Source organism: Cervus canadensis, chromosome 11 (genome assembly GCF_019320065.1).
Source record: "Cervus canadensis isolate Bull #8, Minnesota chromosome 11, ASM1932006v1, whole genome shotgun sequence".
Classification (NCBI taxonomy): Eukaryota; Metazoa; Chordata; class Mammalia; order Artiodactyla; family Cervidae; genus Cervus; species Cervus canadensis.
In genome coordinates, this window is record NC_057396.1 from 48,981,291 (window position 1) to 49,001,193 (window position 19,903).

At 47.0% G+C, this 19,903-nt stretch overlaps 1 protein-coding gene across 3 annotated transcripts; it reads right to left on the reverse strand.

Moving 5' to 3' along the window:
- Positions 1-7,162: 7,162 nt before the first annotated feature.
- Positions 7,163-19,432, reverse strand: KCNE3 (potassium voltage-gated channel subfamily E regulatory subunit 3). 3 transcript variants are annotated; one of them, XM_043482386.1, is made up of 3 exons: positions 19,241-19,432; positions 17,698-17,789; positions 7,163-9,117 (listed from the first exon to the last, which is right to left on the reverse strand). In XM_043482386.1, exon 3 carries the CDS (start codon positions 9,075-9,077, stop codon positions 8,778-8,780), a length of 300 nt encoding a protein of 99 aa, XP_043338321.1. In that variant the 5' UTR covers positions 9,078-9,117; positions 17,698-17,789; positions 19,241-19,432; the 3' UTR covers positions 7,163-8,777. The 3 variants fall into 3 exon arrangements, with proteins under 3 accessions (XP_043338321.1, XP_043338320.1, XP_043338322.1); XM_043482385.1 differs by having other exon boundaries at positions 17,698-17,792; XM_043482387.1 differs by lacking the exons at positions 17,698-17,789; positions 19,241-19,432 and adding an exon at positions 10,435-12,033.
- Positions 19,433-19,903: the final 471 nt, after the last annotated feature.

Genomic DNA, 19,903 nt, shown 5'->3' on the forward strand with positions numbered 1-19,903 from the left:
CTGTATGGCTCCCAAAGCCATGGCTTAGTGTTCATTCCCCAGGTGTGCTTGTAGTCACCTGTGCCAGAGACACTGGAAGAGAACCAAGTTCAGGTCCCCTCCATCCTCCTGCCTGTGTAGACTCCAAGTCTGCTCCCTTTTAACCTTCAGAGCTTTCCTCCACCCAAACAACCCAGCTGTGTCCCTTTAAGAATGTATATGTTGGAAACTAGTGAATAAAGCAAACGAGAAGCAGACTCACAGATTTAGAGAGCAAACTCATGGCTACCAGTAGGGAGAAGGAAGGGGGAAGGGTAATATAGGAGTAGGGGGAAAAAGTTTTTATGAGATTACACGAAATTATGTGTGTGGGACTTTTGGAAATTGTAAAAAGCACTACAGACTTTAAATAACTTATTCAATTAAAAAAAGAACACATTAAAAAAAATGTATATATTGGAAACAGAGACCTCTAAATGGTCCAGACCCTCCCTCCCCATTCCTCAGAGAAAGCCTCCCAGCCTACAAAGGACTAACTGTCCTTCCATAAAGGATATAGAGAAAAAATTTTTAAATCTTTTCACTAAGTCCACACAGGAAAAAAAAAATCATTGATTTAATTAACTAATCATTAATTCATACACAATGTTCTCAAACTTTTTCATGTTCTGTGAAGACTCCCATGACACCTTCCTCCCTTGGCCACTATAATTCATGTGTAATCCTGTGTGTCTTTACTGTAAACTGGGGAAGCAGGATGGGGAAGGGGGGAATGGGGGAAGCATTAGTCTGTCACTGGTCATGAGTTGCTCCCCAGGAGGGGTCATAGCCTTGGATGAAATAGTTCCCTGTGCCCAGGAACTAGACAGGACTAGACAGGTTATGTTGCTGATTCTCTCCATTTCTGGGTAAGTACTGCAACAGTCAACTGTTTGGAATTCCACATTTCTGAACTTTGGAACCCCATGGGAACAATAAGAGCAGTGGATGGGAAAAACACAGGTTTTGGAAGCTTTGATTTATGGGAACATATTTATATGTAATGGTATAGATGGTGACAGAGTATTGGAACAGGCTAGGACACTGATGTGCATGGCATAGATAAAAGAGAAGGAAGCATTGGACCAGCAGTTTCCCCCCAGTGTAGACAGTTAGGCAGTGTCTGCTAAGTCAAGGGCAAAATGAGAATTTTGCTCTATAGTAGTAAGCATTTAGCAGCAGCAGCAGCAGTAGCAGAGCTATAGAAGTGTAGTGCTGGGCCCTCTAGTGGCCAGTTCTTATTCAGGGACCTTAACTTGCCTTTTCCTACACTGCCAGCCTCTTACCAACTGCTTTGTCTTCAATTTGGATTTGCTAGAACAACTAACTGTCTCCATCTATATTCTATCATCTCAGTTCTCTATTATTATTGACAACTACTTTGGAACAGGCTCAGTGCCAGGGAAGAGTTCTTGAGGGAGAGATCAATTCCCTGGGAAATAGACTAAGGTGGAGAGTGGCTTGCAGGTCTTTTGGAGAGTGCTCTTGGGAGACACATCAATAAGGAAGTGAGGAAGCCAGAGTGGGCAGAGGGAGAAGCTAACCCATATCGTGGTTGCAACTGAAACCTCAGCTGATCCTCCTGGGAGTTCTGAAGCTGAGTTGCTCCTCAGAGTTGTCCCAACTTGATACAGTGGAACCAGATCTTTGTATCCTTGCATCAGTCTGTCACTGGTCATGAGTTGCTACCTAGGAGGGGTCACAGCCTTGGATGAAATAGTTCCCTGTGCCCAGGAAAACGCACAGTGAGGGCTGCAGCTGTGAGCTGTCAGTAGTCCATGTTCTCAGCAGCTGGATGATGGGTGCATTGGCCCCAAAGATCTGGGCAGAGCACCACTATCTCCATTCCTGGGAGTTTGCAATTTCGGGGGTTCCTGAGTACTGTGCCTGTTCCTTTCTTTTGTCAATGACCCCTGATGAAGGGAGGAGAAGTCCAGAAACAGCTGTCATGAGACACAGATTCTAGCACAGACTCCTGCTGCATGACCTTAAGTATGTTACCTAAAGTATCCTGGCCTCAGGGCTAGTCATATTCAATATGGTTCATAACAATCCTTACCATTCATATTTTAGAAAGTGTTCTCACATCCATGGAATCCACCAGACCAAACTCTCTAAGCCAAATGAAAGAATGGAGATGGAAATGTCTTAAAAGTTTGGATGCATCATACACATAGACATGTGTGAGATGTAGCACAATACTCATAATCATGATGCTTCTTTTCACTAATATTTATGGAGCACACACTTTGTGCCAAGCCTTAGCCTAGTTGATGAGGGTAGAAAGATGCATTAGACCTGGTCCCTGCTTGCACCTTTACAGTGTTTCTAGGTGGGGAAAAGACATGCCTGGAGAGTATAATGTGGTAAAAATTATCAAAGAATTGTAAGCAGGGCCATAACATGAGTGAAAGAAGCCTTGACCTGTGCAGAGGAAGGGAGTTCAAAGTAGAGCTTCATAGAAACAGAAGAATTTTATAGGTAGAAAACCTGAAGTGGGTAAGCTAATCCTTGCCCACAAAGTGTCTGTGCCTTTCACATTTGCTGTATTCTTTTGCCAAACACATTGCCTAACATCTTGGTACTTAATATATTTCTTGAATGAATGAATGATAAACCAAGAGCAGAAGTAAGCCTATAGCTGTCCAATAGAAATCTTTTGAAATGTACTTAAATAATCTCATCCTCTCTCCAACTGAGGGAGAGTCACCAATGATTCACGTTAGACCTTTTCATGAGATTTAACCTCCAAGCAGATTCTGTGGCTGGTCTCTTCTCTTGTCCACAGTGTTAAGTCAGCGCTGTAGGGACCGAAGGACTCTCACCCAAAAGCTGTCCCAGTTGGCTTGTTAATCCTCATAAGCACTACGACAATGCCCTCTTTGTACTTTGAATCATCTTGCTTGGATGTAGAAGGAGTTAGGTGAGGACAAGATCCTGGCTGCTCTCTACTAGAGCCAGGAAGGGGAGCAGAGAGGCCAGCCACAGAATCTGCTGGGAGATTAGGAATGTTTATTCTAAAAATCCTATGGGCAGAGGAGCCTGGCAGGCTCCACGGGGTCGCAAGAGTGAGATACAACTAAGCAGCTAAATCACCACCACAAGTCTCAAGAAAAGATCTAATGTTAAAAAAAAAAAATCTAATGTGACTTTCAAAGGGACCAGCTATAGTGGGGAAAACATGGGCTTTGAATTCAGGCAGGTCTGTGTTAAAATCTAGACAGCACTACATAATAATTAGGTGAATGTTAAACAAGCTATTTCACCTCTGAGCTTCTGTTACTTTATCTATAAAATGGGTTAAAAAAATAATCACCTCGAGAGTTTCCCAGCACAGTGCCTGGCAGAGATAGGCTGCTCATCAAATATTAGTTTTTCTTCCATTTTCTTTCCTGTTGCCTAAATTTCTTTCTTTCCTGCTCCCAGACCTGATTCTCTGTCACAGTTTAATCACAGATAGGTTCTCTGATTTCATCCAGGCAGATCATGTTCTTGGTTTCTTAGTGGCATCTGAAAGAGGATTCTTTACCCTACACAAAGCTGGCTGAAAGCCTTACTTTTTCTATTTCCCTTTTGCCTAAACTTGGTATTACCTTGGGTATTACCACTCCAATGCCAGTAGAGACCAGATTCACCAGTGCAAAAGTCACACTCCCAGGACATGCTTAGTTAGACCTACAAGGCTCCCACCTGGGCCCCTCAGAAAACATGATTGAATTAGAGTGAACAACACTTCTTCCTTCTTGGCAGGACTGAACATTTTTCTTTCTTTTTTCCTTCTACATGGTATGTGGAACTTCCTGGGCCAGGGATTTAACCCATGCCGCCCTGCAGTGGAAGCACAGTCTTAACTCCTCAACTATCAGGGAAGTCCAGGACTATACCTTTTTTGATCATGACCTGTCCTGGGGAAAGTGAGGAGGATGGAGTGAAGAACACTAGCTGTCCACAAAATCCATTCTTTCTTCCACAGTAATTGAGGTTTGACTGGGACGTGACTGCCCAGACAGGAACATCACCTGCCAGCTCCCCTTGCAGCGAGTTGTGTCTATGTTACCGAACTCTTGTCAAGAGATGTGAGCAGATGGGATACGGGCAGCTTTGGCCTTGCTGGCTTAAGAGTAAATCTCTGGCCCTTGAATTCTGTTCTTTCTCTCTCCTCACTAACTGTAAGTGCTTCTACAGAGTAACCTTGGAAGCTACATGCTGAGAATGGCAGTCATCATCCCAAGTCCCTAAATGACCGCATTGAGGACAGCCATCCACCTACTTGGAACGCTGCCTTGGACCATACACACTAGAGCTTCTAATCAAATCCTGTCTCCAGGAAACCTCTCATGAATATATCTCTCTCCCTTTTCTTGATCATCACATTTAATATCATTTCCCTACATTTTCTGATACTTAACTGTATTGTTTCCTACTTGGTTCTTTTTGGTGTTATCCTGTTTTGTTCTTTATTCAGTGCATGCTTCTTGGCTGTTAAGCCAGAAGGAGATCCCAAGATGTGACTGTCTGCTTCTGCTTCCATTTCCTCACCAACACAGCTGCTGTGGATGCTGACGGAGCCCCCATGCAGCGCCCTTCTCCAGCTGCCATGAGTGTTGGCTGCCATCAGCTCAGAGCTGCCCTTTCTCCAGGGTTTTGGTCTCAGACAGATGTAAGCATCTTTGGGAGGTTATGTGCCCCCTCTAGCATCCAGCAGTCAATGATGAGTGACATGCGGTAGAAACAGTCACAAAAGATGAGACTGATCCTGTGATGAAAATTAAGCTTTGAACCTTCCTGAGGAACTAGGCTGTTGCAAATCTCCAACCAAGCCAACTGCTCTAGGCTGCAACTGCTCACAGGTACCACTCTTCTCCAGAGACCTGATCTCAGCTGATGGAACCTCCTTGTAACCCTCCTCTCATCCCCCTCCCCACCAGGGTGGCCCACAACCAATGACTGACTGACATGAGGCATAACACCCCGCCCCTCTTGCCTCAAGTGGGTGTAATTCTGCCTTGTGGTTTATGCTCCAGTTCCTGTGGATCAGGCCCGGGCTAGATGTGACCTGACACACACCATGTTTGTCTTGTTCCCTTTCTTTTCTACTTCCCTCTTTCCATTGCCTGTTTACCCCCAAAAGTGCTCCCGCAGAAAATGCCTGTCTCAGACTCTGCTTCTAGGGAACCCAACTTTATTCTACTGGTGTCAGTACTCTGCTGTCATCTTCCCAAATCATTTTCCCATTCATCTCCGGGGACTGTTCAGACCCATGCTCTGGGCTGGGTATGCTATGGTGCTGAAAGAGGGCTGAGGGGCTGAATGAACAAATGGGCTCTATTGAAGTAGCCGTAATACCTACTACATAGGGATGTTCTGCATGCTGAGTTGCTAAATCATGACCAAATCTTTGTGATTCCATAGACTGTAACCCACCAGGCTCCTCTGAACATGGGATTCTCCTGGCAAGAATACTGGAGTGGGTTGCCATTTCCCCTCCTCCAGGGGATCTTCCTGACTCAGGGATCGAACCCACGTTTCTTGCATCTCCTGCATTGGCAGGCAGATTCTTCACCACTGTGCCACCTGGGAAGCCCCACAGATATTATGAAGGTTTTAACAGCTAAATGAGTTAATGTCTTTAAAATGTTTAGGCCACAGTCAGTATCCTAAGTCCTAAGTTCTCTTAAGTATTAGGGCAGGGATTTCTTTGATCTTCATTTCCTTATGTATTTCAAGTGTGCCTAGATGAGTCCATGGCACATAGTAGCCACTATGTGATTATCCAAGTTTTGCTTTGAAGGCTGGAGGTGATGTGCTGGGATCTGGCCAGCAGGGAGCAGAACGAGTACAGTCAAAAAGACCACGTGGGATGAAGGAGGTAGTGGGATAGCTAGTGAGAGAGAGCTGTGGGGAGGGCCAGGGTGTACCTACATCATAAAATATTAGAATGCTTAAATTATACCTCAAAGTCCTAGATTTCTAGGTTTACTCCAATCGTGGGTGTGCACAGTGAGGTTTATTGAGCCCCTACTTTGTAAATCCATACAATTAAGTAGTTCCAGGGCCCAAGATCCCTGGAATTGCCCTAGTGTCTACAGCTTCTCTTTTGAACTGGTGACTACCTCATATTCCTCTCAGTAAATCCTCTATTGTGCTTATGCTAATGCACATTGGATTTCTGTAACTTGCATTCAAAAGCATTTATATTAGTTTATTATTAAGCCCTGTGAGTTATAAGGACTGTGTGAAGGGGCATGTGTATGTGCTCAGTTGTGTCCAACTCTTTGCAACCCAATGGACTCAGCCTGTCAAGCTCCTCTGTCCACAGGATTTTCCAGGCAAGAGTACCAGAGTGGGTTGCCATTTCCTTCTCCAGGGGTGTGAAGGGGAGTCTCCACCATCGATGGGGACACTGAACTCCCAATGCAGCCACTCTGGGCTGCTTCCTGCTCCATCCAATATCCATGTGACCTTGCTCTTTTCAGGGGGGTGGTCTCGCCACATTTCTGCCTCCAAGCTTCCTTGTTTTGTTCCCTTCATTCACTCTGTCCACTGAGATCTGTCCTGTTTCAAAGCCCAGTTCAAATCCTACCTTTCTGTGGCTCCTCTGCTGCTGCTGCTAAGTCGCTTCAGTCATGTCTGACTGTGCGACCCCATAGACAGCAGCCCACCAGGCTCCCCCATCCCTGGGATTCTCCAGGCAAGAACACTGGAGTGGGTTGCCATTTCCTTCTCCAATGCAGGAAAGTGAAAAGTGAAAGTGAAGTCGCTCAGTCGTGTCCGACTCTTCGCGACCCCATGGACTGCAGCCCACCAGGCTCCTCCGTCCATGGGATTCTCCAGGCAAGAGTACTGGAGTGGGGTGCCATCGCCTCTACATCTACTCAATCTCATCTGCCAAAATCCAGATAGCATCCATCACTTGACATTCATTCTTATACTTCATGGGATTCCATATGTTATTTGGGCATTTGGACTGGGTGGTCGCCAAAGTCCCATCCAGCTGTAGACTTCCAAGTCTGTTGTACACTCTTACATCACATCTTCTTAATCAGATCTCCACCTTCTCCCTTGAGAAGATATGAGGAAAGGCTTGAGCACATGAATTCGCATGGAATCAACATAACTAACTGCTCAAGGGAGCAAAGATGTTCTGTGATCCTCCATTCAAGGAACACACAGGCATTTATTTTTTCAAAGTGGAAGTAGCTCCCTCCCCCACCCCTGACCTTATCATATAAGAAACATACTTATGGTCAAATAAATCAAATATTACATAAAATTTTACAGTAGAAAGGGAAAATCATCCATAATCCTCCTCTTCAGTGATAAATGCTATTGAAATATTCTTGCAAAGTGTTTGCTATACACAAATATGTATCCTTTGACAGGGCTTTCTGGAGATCCCATAGAGATCCCTTAAAAACAGAAATGAAACAGAAGAGTGGAAGGTTCCAGTCTGGGATTTGTAGCTTGCCACATTTGATATATTCAGCTGAACCATGTGAAACTACTAATATTCAGCTGTTTTTTTATCTACAAGCACAGCAGTTTTATATGGTTCAAATCAATGTACATGAAACCTAGAATGTCAGATCTGATCGAGCCCTTAGAGACTTTCAACTATTTCAATTTTCCTTCCATTTCATGGTTCTGAAGAAGGACAAGAGTCAGAAAAGTATCTAGCCAGATCATACACCACACTGGTAGTAGAATCAGGGCTGGTTCTCTTTCCACTGAATCAGGTACCTGCTTCTTTTAGTATGATATCTTCTAGGTATAATAATAATTTTCTAGAAGCAAGATTTCAACTTGGTATCAGAAAATTTCTCACAGAATTCAACCAAAATGTTAGAAGTTGCCTTAGAGGTAGTAAAGTCCCCAGGACTGGCGATGGAACTGGGAAGGACAGGGGGACATGGCTGAAAGGGTACAGGAACCATGGAGCTAATGAGGCTTGACATCTAGGGTTCTGTACTTGCATGGCTCCTTCTTAAGGTCTTAGGAGAGGACCTAACAATGTATTAATATGCCGATATGTTTTTGGAATATTTGCAAAAATAAGATATTTGAAAATTATTTTTCTTAAGGAGGACCCCCTAGAATTATGTAAATTTCATGCCTAGATCCACTCCTAGGTAGCACAGAGTTTTGCAAAGCACTAGGCAAAGAGACCAGAGGTCCTGGGTTCCAGTCATGGCACCACTCTGGCCCAAATGGGCAGAAGAACATTTGCTCTGCTTCCCTCACAGGGGGGAACATCACAAATGTTGAATGGGCTGAAAAACATAAAATGTGAACAACTATGAAAAAGCAACATAACTTAGATATCCTATCTGTGATATGGGATAATATCACCGCCTCTCATGGCTGTTGAAGATAATACATCAAAAAACCGTGTCCTCAGGGTATTTTCCTATCTCATTTCCCTTTGCTATGACTTCCTCTTCTCCTTCCTCGAGCCCCTAGCCCCCAACACTCTGGCCACTAGGCCACTACTTTTTATTATATGCTGCTATGTCTATGTATTTGTTCATACGGCTCCCACTGGCTAGAATGGCTATCTTTGCTGGGAAAAGTCCTTTATCCACAAGGCCCGGGTCTGCCAGATCTTCTCCTCCCACCCTGACAATGAACTCCCTTAGCACTGTTTCTTGTTAATCTTACAGATAAGGACACAGAGGTTGGGTATGGCCCACAGCTGAGTTCCGGAGGCCCCAGAAGATAATCAGGTATCTTGATCTTCTGCCGTCCCTGGCCTCTTAGCATCAGAGCATAGACACACGGTTCTTGATGTACACGTGATAGGGGTCACTGCGCTTGTCCACTTTGCGGGAGCGGGTGTATCCGAGGATGAGACTGCCCACAGTGGCAGCAAAAAGGAACATGACGAAGAGGATGTACATGTAGGAGTTATCATTGCGGCCAGGCAGGCTGGCCCGCTTCTCCTCAGTCAGGTTGTCTGGCCCTGGCCGGCAGAGCAAGTTGCTGTGAAGAGTGGCATTTAAAGCCTTCAGCACAGCGTGCAGGCTCTCATACCAGGTCTCAGTCCCATTGATGGTCTCCATAGCAACAGGGATTGAGGTGGAGGAAGAATCGGAGGATGCTCTGGCAGTGACAGAAAAGAGAGAAGATGGTTTCTGTTACTTAAAGCCTGAATGACCCTACCATTTCTTCAGACCCCAGCTAAAATCCCTGCCTCACAGTTTATTCTAACTACTTGTTTACCTATCTTCTCCACTAGACTGCAAGCCCGAGGAAGTTAGGGACTATGTCTGTTTGGTTTTTTTGTTGTTGTGTAAAAAAAATTTATTTATTTGATTCTGCTGGGCCTTCGTTGTGGCATGTGGGATCTTTAGTTGCGGCATGTGAACTCATAGTTGCAGCCTGTGGGATCTAGTTCCCTAGATTGAACCCACGCCCCTTGCATTGGGAGCATGGACTCTTAGCCACTGGACCACCAGGGAAGTCCCGCTGTGTCTGTTTTATCCATTGTTATATATGAGCACTCATGACAGCACTCAGTAGGTGCTCAATAAATACCTCTGGAAGGAAGTTTTCCTTGAGCATTATAACCATGCTGGTTTATCCTTTTCTGGGGATTCTATAAGTCACTGAGCTTTAGGCTAGAAGGACCTTAGGAATTATTTAATGTTATAATTCTTTCCATTTTACACACAGGGAACCTGAGGCCCAGAGAGACCAGGTGGCTTGTCCATGATCACAGAGAATATTGGAGGTAGAGCCAAGGCAGAGCCCTGCTCTTTGATGACCAGCTCAGAGCTCCTCCAGCCTCCACGCCAGCTCTGGGCAGGACCATGTAGCACAGTGAGAAGACATGCCTCAGAACTCCACCACAGCTCAGTTCTTTTTTATGCTCCACAAACACCATGCAGAAGATGTTTGGGGATGGCTTAGATTTCCCCCTACCTCGAGAAGCAGACACTGGGTCTTTTGACTGCTAAAGCATCCTAGGTCCCACTCTAGGTATTCATAGCTACTGAGCAGAAATTCTGTCAGAAAAGAGGTGGCTGGGGAAGCAGGGAGGGGCTGAAACCATTGCAGACACTGGGCCTGAGGGGAGTGGAGTGAAAGGAGCACTCAGTCTGGTTTGGGGTTTTACCTACCTCAGAGAAAAAAGACATTGCCTACCTCCACTACTCTGCCTTCCAAAACAACATCACTGTGTGTGTACATGGCACATAATAGGTGATAATAGATGTTCCTTTTCCTTATTCTCAGAGATCTTTAGTCTACAGCTTAGAAAAACTGCCCAAGACAGCCTTGCATCCTAGTCTCTGGAAAAACACATGTCATTCCTTTTAAACAAGGCTCCACACTCACTTCCTTCAGGAAGCCTTTGTGCGCTCCCACCATAATCCACAAGCTTTATCATCACAGCCTTCCCTTTGCCCCAGCACTTACATATGAGGCAACGTGAGGCTGTCCTCTTGTTACTGATAAGGGTTATCAGCAGCCACATGCTCCTGGTCAGCAAGGCTATGGTCTCTCCCACGTTGAGAGGACTACCTTAGCTCTCCTTCCCTTGGCGGTCTTCAGTAAAAATGGCCACTTTGGAATTTTCACATGCCAAGCACTCAGTGTTCACTGAACTGAGTGAACCAATCAAAGTTAACACCAACCAATCAAAGTTAACACACTTGAATATTAACCATAAGGTCTTTTCCCCAGAAAAGTTGACAGTTAGCTATGTTCATAATAAATATTCATGAACAATGCTATGAATGTAGACGTTGGGAGGAAGAATCTAAGTAATACAGCAATAACCCAGGACTGGCCCACATTTGGTGCAAGGCGTTCGGGGCCCTCTGCCATCTAGAACTTGGACAAACTTGTGTGGATGGAGGAGGGGAAGAGTGGAGGAAGGATGGAGGAGGGGAAGAGATGGAGGAGGATGGAAGATCTGGGAGGCATAGGTTCTTATGTACTATCCCACTTATCAGGCAAGAAATTTGTGCCTTCCTCTTTCTTCATATGGGCTAATGGAAAGCAGGAGCAGCACAATGAAATCAATGGCTCAATGAATCATCTGGCCAGTCATCACTAATGGGGCTCACTCTTGGAAGCCTCATCCTGGGAGCTCTAGGAGACCAGTCCCTATACTCTGGGCACATCGCCAGTTCTTAATGTGGGAGACAACCTAGGAGCTACTGGGGCTTAAAGGAAGAAGGGGTGAATTCTGATCGGTGCTTGGAGAGTGTTCACAGCAATAGAAGAATTTGAGCTGGACGTTGAAGAATATTTTGGAAGTAGAGGAGACAAGGGGAAGAATGAGAGGGATAGAGTCATGATAACAAGAAAGCATGTTTTGAAGAATGGAAAGTAGCAAAAAGAGTGTAACATGCCTGGAAGGATAAGATGTGGGATGGAGATGCTGGTCCAAACCAGATCAGTGAGGACCTTGCATACCAGACTGCAGAGTTGGAACTATATCGTGTAAGTGGAGAAGAACCATGGAATGACATTTTAAAGGTGGGGTTAAATGATCAGATCTGTACTTGGAAAGGACTCTCTGGCTGCCATGTGGAGTGCCGAGTGAAAGGGGCAAGAATGGAGGCAGGGAGCCATGTGACAAGTGAAATAATCTAGGTTCAAGATGCTGAGACCTGAGCTGACCTGGAGGGGATGACAAGGTGGGGGCAGGGACAGATGGAGGATGTGAGGGGCACTTGAGGGAGGGGATGGCTAGTGTAATGGTTGCAGGAAGAAGGGGCCTCAGATAGTTTTATAGGCAGACAACAGGCAGAGGCATAAATGCTAGAAGAATTCACTTTGAGTAAAATAAGTTTCTTGCCCTGTTTGCACTTCAGTTTCCTCATCTATCAAAAAAGATTATCACCAGGAATTGTGGTTCAATGGGTAGAGTTTCAGTTTTGCAAGATGAAAAGATATAGAGATCTGTTGCCTAACAATGAATGCTACTGAGATGTGCCATTAAAAATGGTTGAGATGCTAACATTTACACTGCTTTTTTTTAAACCATATTAAAAAATTCATTAATTGAAAGAAGAAGAAGATTATTATCTCTGCTCTGCCCCCTCTTCAAGCTTGCTTGAGCATATACATTTATTACGGTGAAGAGGATTTTTAAAACACATTTTAGTTAAAAAAAAAGACCATGGCTTTCATTAAAATGAAAATCTACTTGTTGTTTTTGTGAAGTAAATACATATACACGATGAAAAACGGAAGCAGTATGCACAATGAAAATGCAGTCTCTCTGTTCCCAGTGGCCCAGGTTTCCTTCCCAGGGCAGATACTGTCGCTGCTTCTTAGATATCCTTGTGAGGGGTTTGAACTGACAGGGCAGGTGGAGGGCCACCTCCCCCGGGAAGGCTCACGGAACCGCAGGCAAATTCACTGGCTCCTCGTCAGCTCCAGGAATCTCCCTGTGGGTGTCCCAAGGCTCCTTAGCTGCTCAGCCTCTTCAGGACATCCCTGGACACATCAGCGGTCTCAGCGGGTATAAGGGGCAGCACACTGACTGGAACCGCCCACCCTGGCCAGGCACCATAGTAACTATTTGCATGAGTTGTTTTAGGACAGGAGATCCTGGTAAGGAACACGGAACTAATAAGCCTCCTCCAACGGGAAGAGTTTGGGAAAGGTCAAAAGGAGACACACCACCTGTCTGACCACCTCCCAGAATCCTTCTCTCTGGCATCCATGTTGGCTGAACAAGGCGTGCACCACCAGGAAGGGCTCTGAGTCAGAATGATTGGCTAAGGACAACCCAGAAACTAATCCCATCACCATAAAACCCAAGACTTCATACCATGTGACAGAGCTGTTCTCCTGGGTTCCCTGACCTTACTGCTCTCTACCCGGGTGCACTTTCCCAATAAAATCTCTTGCTTTGTCAGCAGATGTATCTCCTCGGACAATTCATTTCCGACTGTTAGACAAGAGCCCAGTTTCGGGCCCTGGAAGGGGTCCCCTTTCCTGCAACACATGGACTTTGGAAGCTGGGAAGGCCCAGACCTGGTGGGGCTGGGAGACAGAAAAGGAAGGAACTAGACACACAGGAAAAAAACCCTCAGAACTAGGGTGGATCGCCTAAGGCCAAGCCCCAAGAATTGTGCAGTAACTTTACTGTGGGTGATCACTCCCTCCCACTTCCCCTCCCCTTCCTGCAGCAGCAGGATCAGTCCAGCCTAGGATTGTTGTTAAGGGAACTGTGCCATGGCCAAGGGACCCCCGATTGCTGTCCCCCAACACCAGGTTCACAATGTCTCAACTGGGTGACTTCATAAGAAACCTCAGTTCAACACAAGCTGCTGCTCAGGGATCAGCTAACAGTGCAGTCTAAAACATCCCCTTATGGGACTTCCCTGGTCCAGTGTTTAAGAATCCACCCCGCAATGCAAGGGATGTGGGTTCGATCCCTGGTTAGGGAACTAAGATCCCACACTCCTCAGAGCAGCTAAGCCCACTTGATGCGACAACTGAGCCTGTGTGCCACAGTTAGAGCATCCAGGAGCCACAGTGAAAGAGCCTCCATGACACAAAAGAGATCCCTAGTGCCACAACGAAGACCTGATGCAGTCTAATAAATAAATTAAAACATTCCCTTTCCCCCAGAGTACTGACACCTCGTCAGGAGGCTCTAAAAGGCTGAAAGCGCCTGAGACCCAAGGAAATGATGTGAGTGGCAGAATGGCAGCCAGAATTGGGTTGCTGTTTTACATAGGAAAAAACCATGTTACCAATCTGCCTATGTGGATAGTCTGGATATAAACACAGGCGTGACATCAACACTGTAGCATAGCTTTGTTGTGAAGATTAAAGGAGAAAATGAGGGAGTGCATGGCACTAGACACTCCACAGATGTGGTGGTGGTTTTATTTGTGCAGAGCAGAGGCTGGCAGGGCCTTCAGAGTCCATCTAGTCTAACCTCCCTCATTTTACAGTGAAAGAAATGAAAATCAAAGAGCTGTCTTGGTTCAGCTGCTACCTGTGTGACTTTGGGTATGTGACTTCTCTTTTCTGGGTCCCAGCTCCTGCGTGTATCTGTAAAATTTTTTTTTACTGTGTTTTACTGTGTGATCCTGTAAGGTCCCAATCAGCTCTAACATCCCATGAAGATACCATAAAACCACACTGTGAGATTTGGGAGACTGGGTAGGCTGGTGGGAGAGGATTTAGGGGGTTCTCTAGAGTCCGGCAGATGACAAGATAGAGAAGACTGCAGACTTCTTCCTCCAAGGTTAAGATTTTTCAGAGTCCCAGGACTGTTACATTTAATATTCCAGCCCAGATAAACTGAAGGCCAAATCTGTTGACTTGTTCATTTTTCCTCTTTATAGCTCACTTGCCAGTGAGATCTAGCTTGGGAGAGACAGACTCTGTGTTAGAAAGTGGGGTTAGGGGGAAAGCATGGAGGACAGGGTGGGCTCTGAGGTGGGGTTCAATGAGGAAAGTAAAGGTTCACAAAACCATTAATTCCTCAGACTTTCTTCCAGCTTCTCTCTGGACAAACTGGTTGGATATTTGTGGTTCTGATGGAGGGCACAAAAGAGTCATAGTTGCCTGTCGTTAGAAGCTAAGCTGAAGTGGGAGGGAGGGCCTGTGTGCAAGGGCATCCTGTGGCTTCAGGAGAGGCAGAGAGCTCTTAAAGGGACAGCTTGGTTCTCTATGACCTGCTTCCGGGTCCCAAGGCAGGGATTGGCAATTGGCAACATGGGGAATTCTGTTCCCCTCTCTGAGCTCCTTGGCTTCCCTCTTCAAAATAATCACTGATTATGAAGCTGTTCAGACTGGGGAGACAGAGATTCTGCCCTGAAAGTCCTTGACTTGAAACAGGAGATAATCAGGAAGGAAGATGAACAGTGACTGAAAAGAGATTTTAAAGACCATTTAGAATCTAGATTCTCAGTCAGTCCTTCCATTTTGTAGCTGAGAAAACTAAAGGTCAGACAGGGGAAGTGACTTGTCCAAAATGACATGGTTGGTAAATGGCAGAGCTCAGATGAGAACCCACATCTTTGGGGGTGCTGTTTAGGTGCTCTTTCCACTACAAATGGCAATGTCTTCTGGCATCTGAATTGTATTTCCCACCAAACACAGGCTCCTCATGTCCTGGGGCATCATATCCTATAAGTCCACCACTACTGCTTTTTCCTGCATTACAGACTCTCATGAGTCTTTTCTTTTTGGCCATACCACCTGGCATGTGGGATCTTAGTAACCCTACTGGGGATAGAACCTGCACCCCCTGCAATAAAGCATGGAGTCTTAACCACTGGACCACAAGAGAAGTCCCTCTCACCAGTCGTAACTGAGGGTCCAATAAAGGCAGAAGTTGGTGACTTTGGGAGAAGTTAACCTTCCCTGGTGGCCCAGACGGTAAAGAATCTGTCTGCAATGGAGGAGACCAAGGTTTGATCCCTGGGTCAGAAAGATCCCCTGGAGAAGGGAATAACTATCCAGTCCAGTATTCTTGCCTGGAAAATTCCATGGACAGAGGAGCCTGGCGGGCTACAGTCCATGAGGTCACAAAGAGTCAGACACGACTGAGTGACACACTTAACCTTCCTTTACAGTCTTGTCTCCCATGGTCCTTTCTGCTCCAGATGTACTTCTGCTCCCCCATACAAACCAAGTGCACCCTCTTCCTCCACACCCTGGTGCTACTCTTCCCTGCACATTAACAGGTTTACCCAAAGTGTTATTGACTTCAGTTCGACTGACCTCTTTCTTGGGAGTGGAGGCAAAAAGCTGTGACCTGAAGGATAAACTGGGTATCTTGGTGAGGTTTTCTTTCAGGTTTCTCTGGGGAGAAGTAAAACTCCACTGTTGGTTTTTTGGTTTCCCTACTGCTCTGTTTCAGCTACCCTTCAAGAGTGTCTGAAGTGCTTGGAAGTGTGGTAGAAAGGCAGGGGAAAGGGGTCACATAAAGCAGGTAGGGAATCCAAGGATAACTACTGGGACTGCAAATTTTGCCTCTGGCCTGCCTGGTGGTCTTGTCACCACCATGGGCTGGTGTGAAAGGAAGCTTAACATATAGTTAGACAGAGACAAAGAAATAGAATCTGAGCTGGAAGGGATCTTAACAATCATGTCACTGGTATAACCCCCTCATTCAACCAGTGGGAAAAACCATACACTTCCCCCCCCAACCCCCCGCCCCCGAGAGGAAGTCACTTGCTCAAGGTCTCACAGCCTAGGAACTGGGACCAAAAACAGTTATCGTCGTATCTTTTCACTATAAGTTCTCTGTTACCATAAGACAGTTTAACCTCTGCTGATTATCATTCAAGCTCCTTTAGATATGACCCTGCCTCCAGCCTCATCTCACCACGTCTCTCCCCAGCGCCCATGCCCCATGATACTGAGCTACAGGCCATTCTCCAAACATTCCTTGCATTTTGCCCTCTCTTGCTTTTGCTCATGCTGTTTGCTGAGGCAGAAATGCCCATCCTCTTTTTCTCTGCCTGGTGAACTCCTACACATCCTTCAAGACCCAGCTCCAATGTCACCTTGGTAGACCCTCTCCTGAGACATCCTCTTCTCCACTCCCTAGCCAGTTAAGTCTCTTCCTCTTGTCTGTTCCTGAAGGGCTTTGCATAAAATCCTAATAGAGCACTATACTGTACTGATATTGGGTGTGTATATCTATATAAATATAAACAGCTATAGATATATATGCTAAACTGTGAGCTGGGAGGGGTGAGGGGAGGGGCCTGTGCATCATAGTTTCTTTATAGCAGGCACTCAAGAACAGAGGGATAAATATCTCTTCTTATTAGACTAGTCCCTCCTGCACACACAAATACGCATTCATGAATGCACTTACAAAGCTACTTCAAGGGCAGGCCGAAACAGATTCCTTTTGGTCATGGGCAGGGGAAGCTCAAAGAAAAGACACCATCTTGGTCAGGTGGGAAAGTGAGGTCGGGGAGGAAGCATTCTAAGCCACCTTTAGAAGCACAGATTTCCCTGCACCTGAACCCTATTCAATCCAAAGGGCAAACATTATTGGCCTGGAACACCAGCAGCGGCTTTGCAACCCCCTTCCCTGTGTACCTACCCAGGGTGTGGCTACACACACCCACCTGCTGCACACACACAGTCCAAATCCCAGTCTCCCAGCCTCTAACCTTGCCTTTCAAGTGTGCCTTTCATGGTTCCAGTCTCAGCTGTCTGCTTGGCTGTGTGACCTTGAGCACTGCATTTATTTCCTCTGAATCTCATCTATGAGACGGGGATAATTACCCACCCCCCAACTTGCCTCACATGGCAATTTGGAGAGAGACCATGCGGGGAAAGTGTTTTAGAAATTGCAGGGACTTCCCTGGTGGTCCAGTGGCTAAGACTAAATACTTTCAATGCAGGTGGCCCCAGATGGATATCTGATAGGGGAACTGGATCCCATATGTCAAAACTAAGAGCTCCCACTTGCTGCAACTAACACCTGGTACAGTCAAATAAATAAATATTTAGAAAACAAACAAAAAAAGAAATTGCAACATATCATATAAACATTAGAATTACTGGGCAGCCGGTCACTTCGTTTCCTTTTCTGTTTCTCTATCTACCTCCCCCACCCTGCCCCCCAGTATTACCAAGAACAGCCAACTCTATGTCTCCTCTCCCCTCCCTTCCTCCTCTTACCCTCAGAGGAAGCCAGGAGGTTCTTTATTATTCTTGATTCTCAGATACACTTACCTCTTTCAGAAATAAAGAGTATCTTTCTTGTTTCTCATCCTTTCTGATCAGCCCTGTAATCTCTCTCCATGTATGGGTACTATTCTGTAGTCCTGCTGGCGACACAGAACACAATGGAATTGGAGTCAAGAGACCTGTCCTGTTTTGTAGGTGTGTCTAGCCGTGTGTCTTGGTTAAGTCATTTCTTCACTCTGGACCTCATTCTCCCCATCAGTAAGATGGGCTTTCTTGTCTTGCCACCCTGTTAGTAGGAATTTGGAGCATTCACCTATTCCGTTTATAGGTAGAAATGTGTTTTGCAAAGTGTGGAGTGAGAAAGGAATGAAGAAGGTTGTTTGTTATCATCTCAAGGAATCAAGAAAATCTGAAAGCAGTTTCCTTGCCTCCAGTATGGCTCTCCCCCACTTAGAGCCAACAACTGGTTGTATACCAGAAGATAAGGAGCAGCTAACACATCTACAATGCACGCTTGCAGCTGAAGGGGCTTCCCTGGTGACTCAGTGATAAAGAGTCTGGAAGGCACTGCAGGAGACACAGGTTCAGTCCCTGGTTAGGGAAGATTCCCCTGGAGAAGGATATGGGGTATTCCTCACTCCAGTATTCTTGCCTGGAAAATCCCACTCAGAGGAGCCTGGCAGGCTCCAGTCCAGGAGGTCGCAAAAGAGCTGGACACGACTTAGTGACTGAACAACAGCAACAACTTGCTGAAGTGGAGTCAGCCCTGAGCTAGGAGTGAGGAGAATTGAGTTCTACTTCTGTCTGTGACCCTGGGCAAGCCATCTCCTCTTGGACCTCAGTTTCCCCATAGGCAAACTGTTGATAAGTGGGAAGAGGGGATATGAGGAGATACTGCTCCATGAGCCCTCACACAAGGGTCTGAACTCCTGTACTTTCTACACCAGAGACTCCCGGGTCCAGTCCCCCTTCCCCACAGGCCATGTGGAGTACATGGGCAACAGGATCGGGCGGCTCATCTTACGGTGGTGACCCAAGAAGAGAAGGCGCAAAGCATAGAGCAGGTAGGTGGGCGATGGGCACCGCTTCACATGACCCGTAAACTAGAAGGCAAGTCTCCAGACTCCCAGCCTAGACCTATGTTACTAGCGGTAGAATATGGCTAAGGGGGCCCCCAAGGCTTTTCCCGGGACTGGGGCACGTAGGACGAGAGACCCAATGAAGTGGCGAGCTGGCAAGTCCACTCGTAGAGCTAGCGGCTTCCGCCGGGCGAGAAGGCGCGCGTGTGCGCTCGCGGCGGAGCCGCAGGTGTTCGCTCGCACATCTGTGGATGTGGAAGGAGCTTTGGTGCCGTCCTCCCGGGGCCCGTGAGTGCTGACCCCAAACCCCAGATTTCCGGGCAAGGCGTGCCAGGGGCCCAGCCTCGACACGTGCGCCCCGGGATCCCTGTGGCTGGGTCCTAGAGAGGAGGGGTCTGTACCCGAGCCGCCCCCAAGGTCGGGTCGCCGGCCTCCAAGGAGGCGGTCGGATCGCTCATTTCTATCCCCGGCGCCGGCTGGGCCTTCCCGACCTGGCGAATGCGTCTTACCTGCCCATCTGTAAGGCTCTCAGGAGCGCAGTCTGTTGGACTTTACGCCCTGGGCTCGCGGGTGCCCCGCACTGAGCCCCAGGGCGCTCCGCCAGCCCCTCGGCTCTCAGTCCGCGCCCAGCACTGCTTGCGCCCCCTCTGCTTCGCGCTCCGACCCGCGCTCTGCTGCCTTTTCCCTTCCCCCGGGCGTCCCCACCCCCGGCCCCGCCCGGCCCGTAACCCACCCACTTCTCCCCGAGCTGGCTTTGGGCACCTCCGCCCAGCTGCTTGGCCTCACAGCTCTATGGGTTCCGACCCTTCCGTCCCCTGCAGCGCCTGCTTCCTGGACCAGAGACCGACTGTTTTCTTGCTTCACGTCAGCTTGCCGGGTCTGAGGAGGCAGAGAGCCGGGTGCTGGTGGAATCCGACTTTACTCCTCCGTGATTGTGTGGTGGTGGACAAGTCACTGCTCCTCACTGAGCCGCGGCTTCCTCGGAGTAAAATGGGTACAGTTCTTGCATCCATTCTTCACAGGGTGATGGTTAGCATCAGAGATCTTAGAATCCAAAATACTAAACACAGATGGTCACTGGAGAATCATCTGATTCTAACACAAACCCTCTTTTCCAGACAGTATACAGTTTGGGGAAGGGGTCCAGTTTGGGAAAGGGTGAGCCCAGGCTC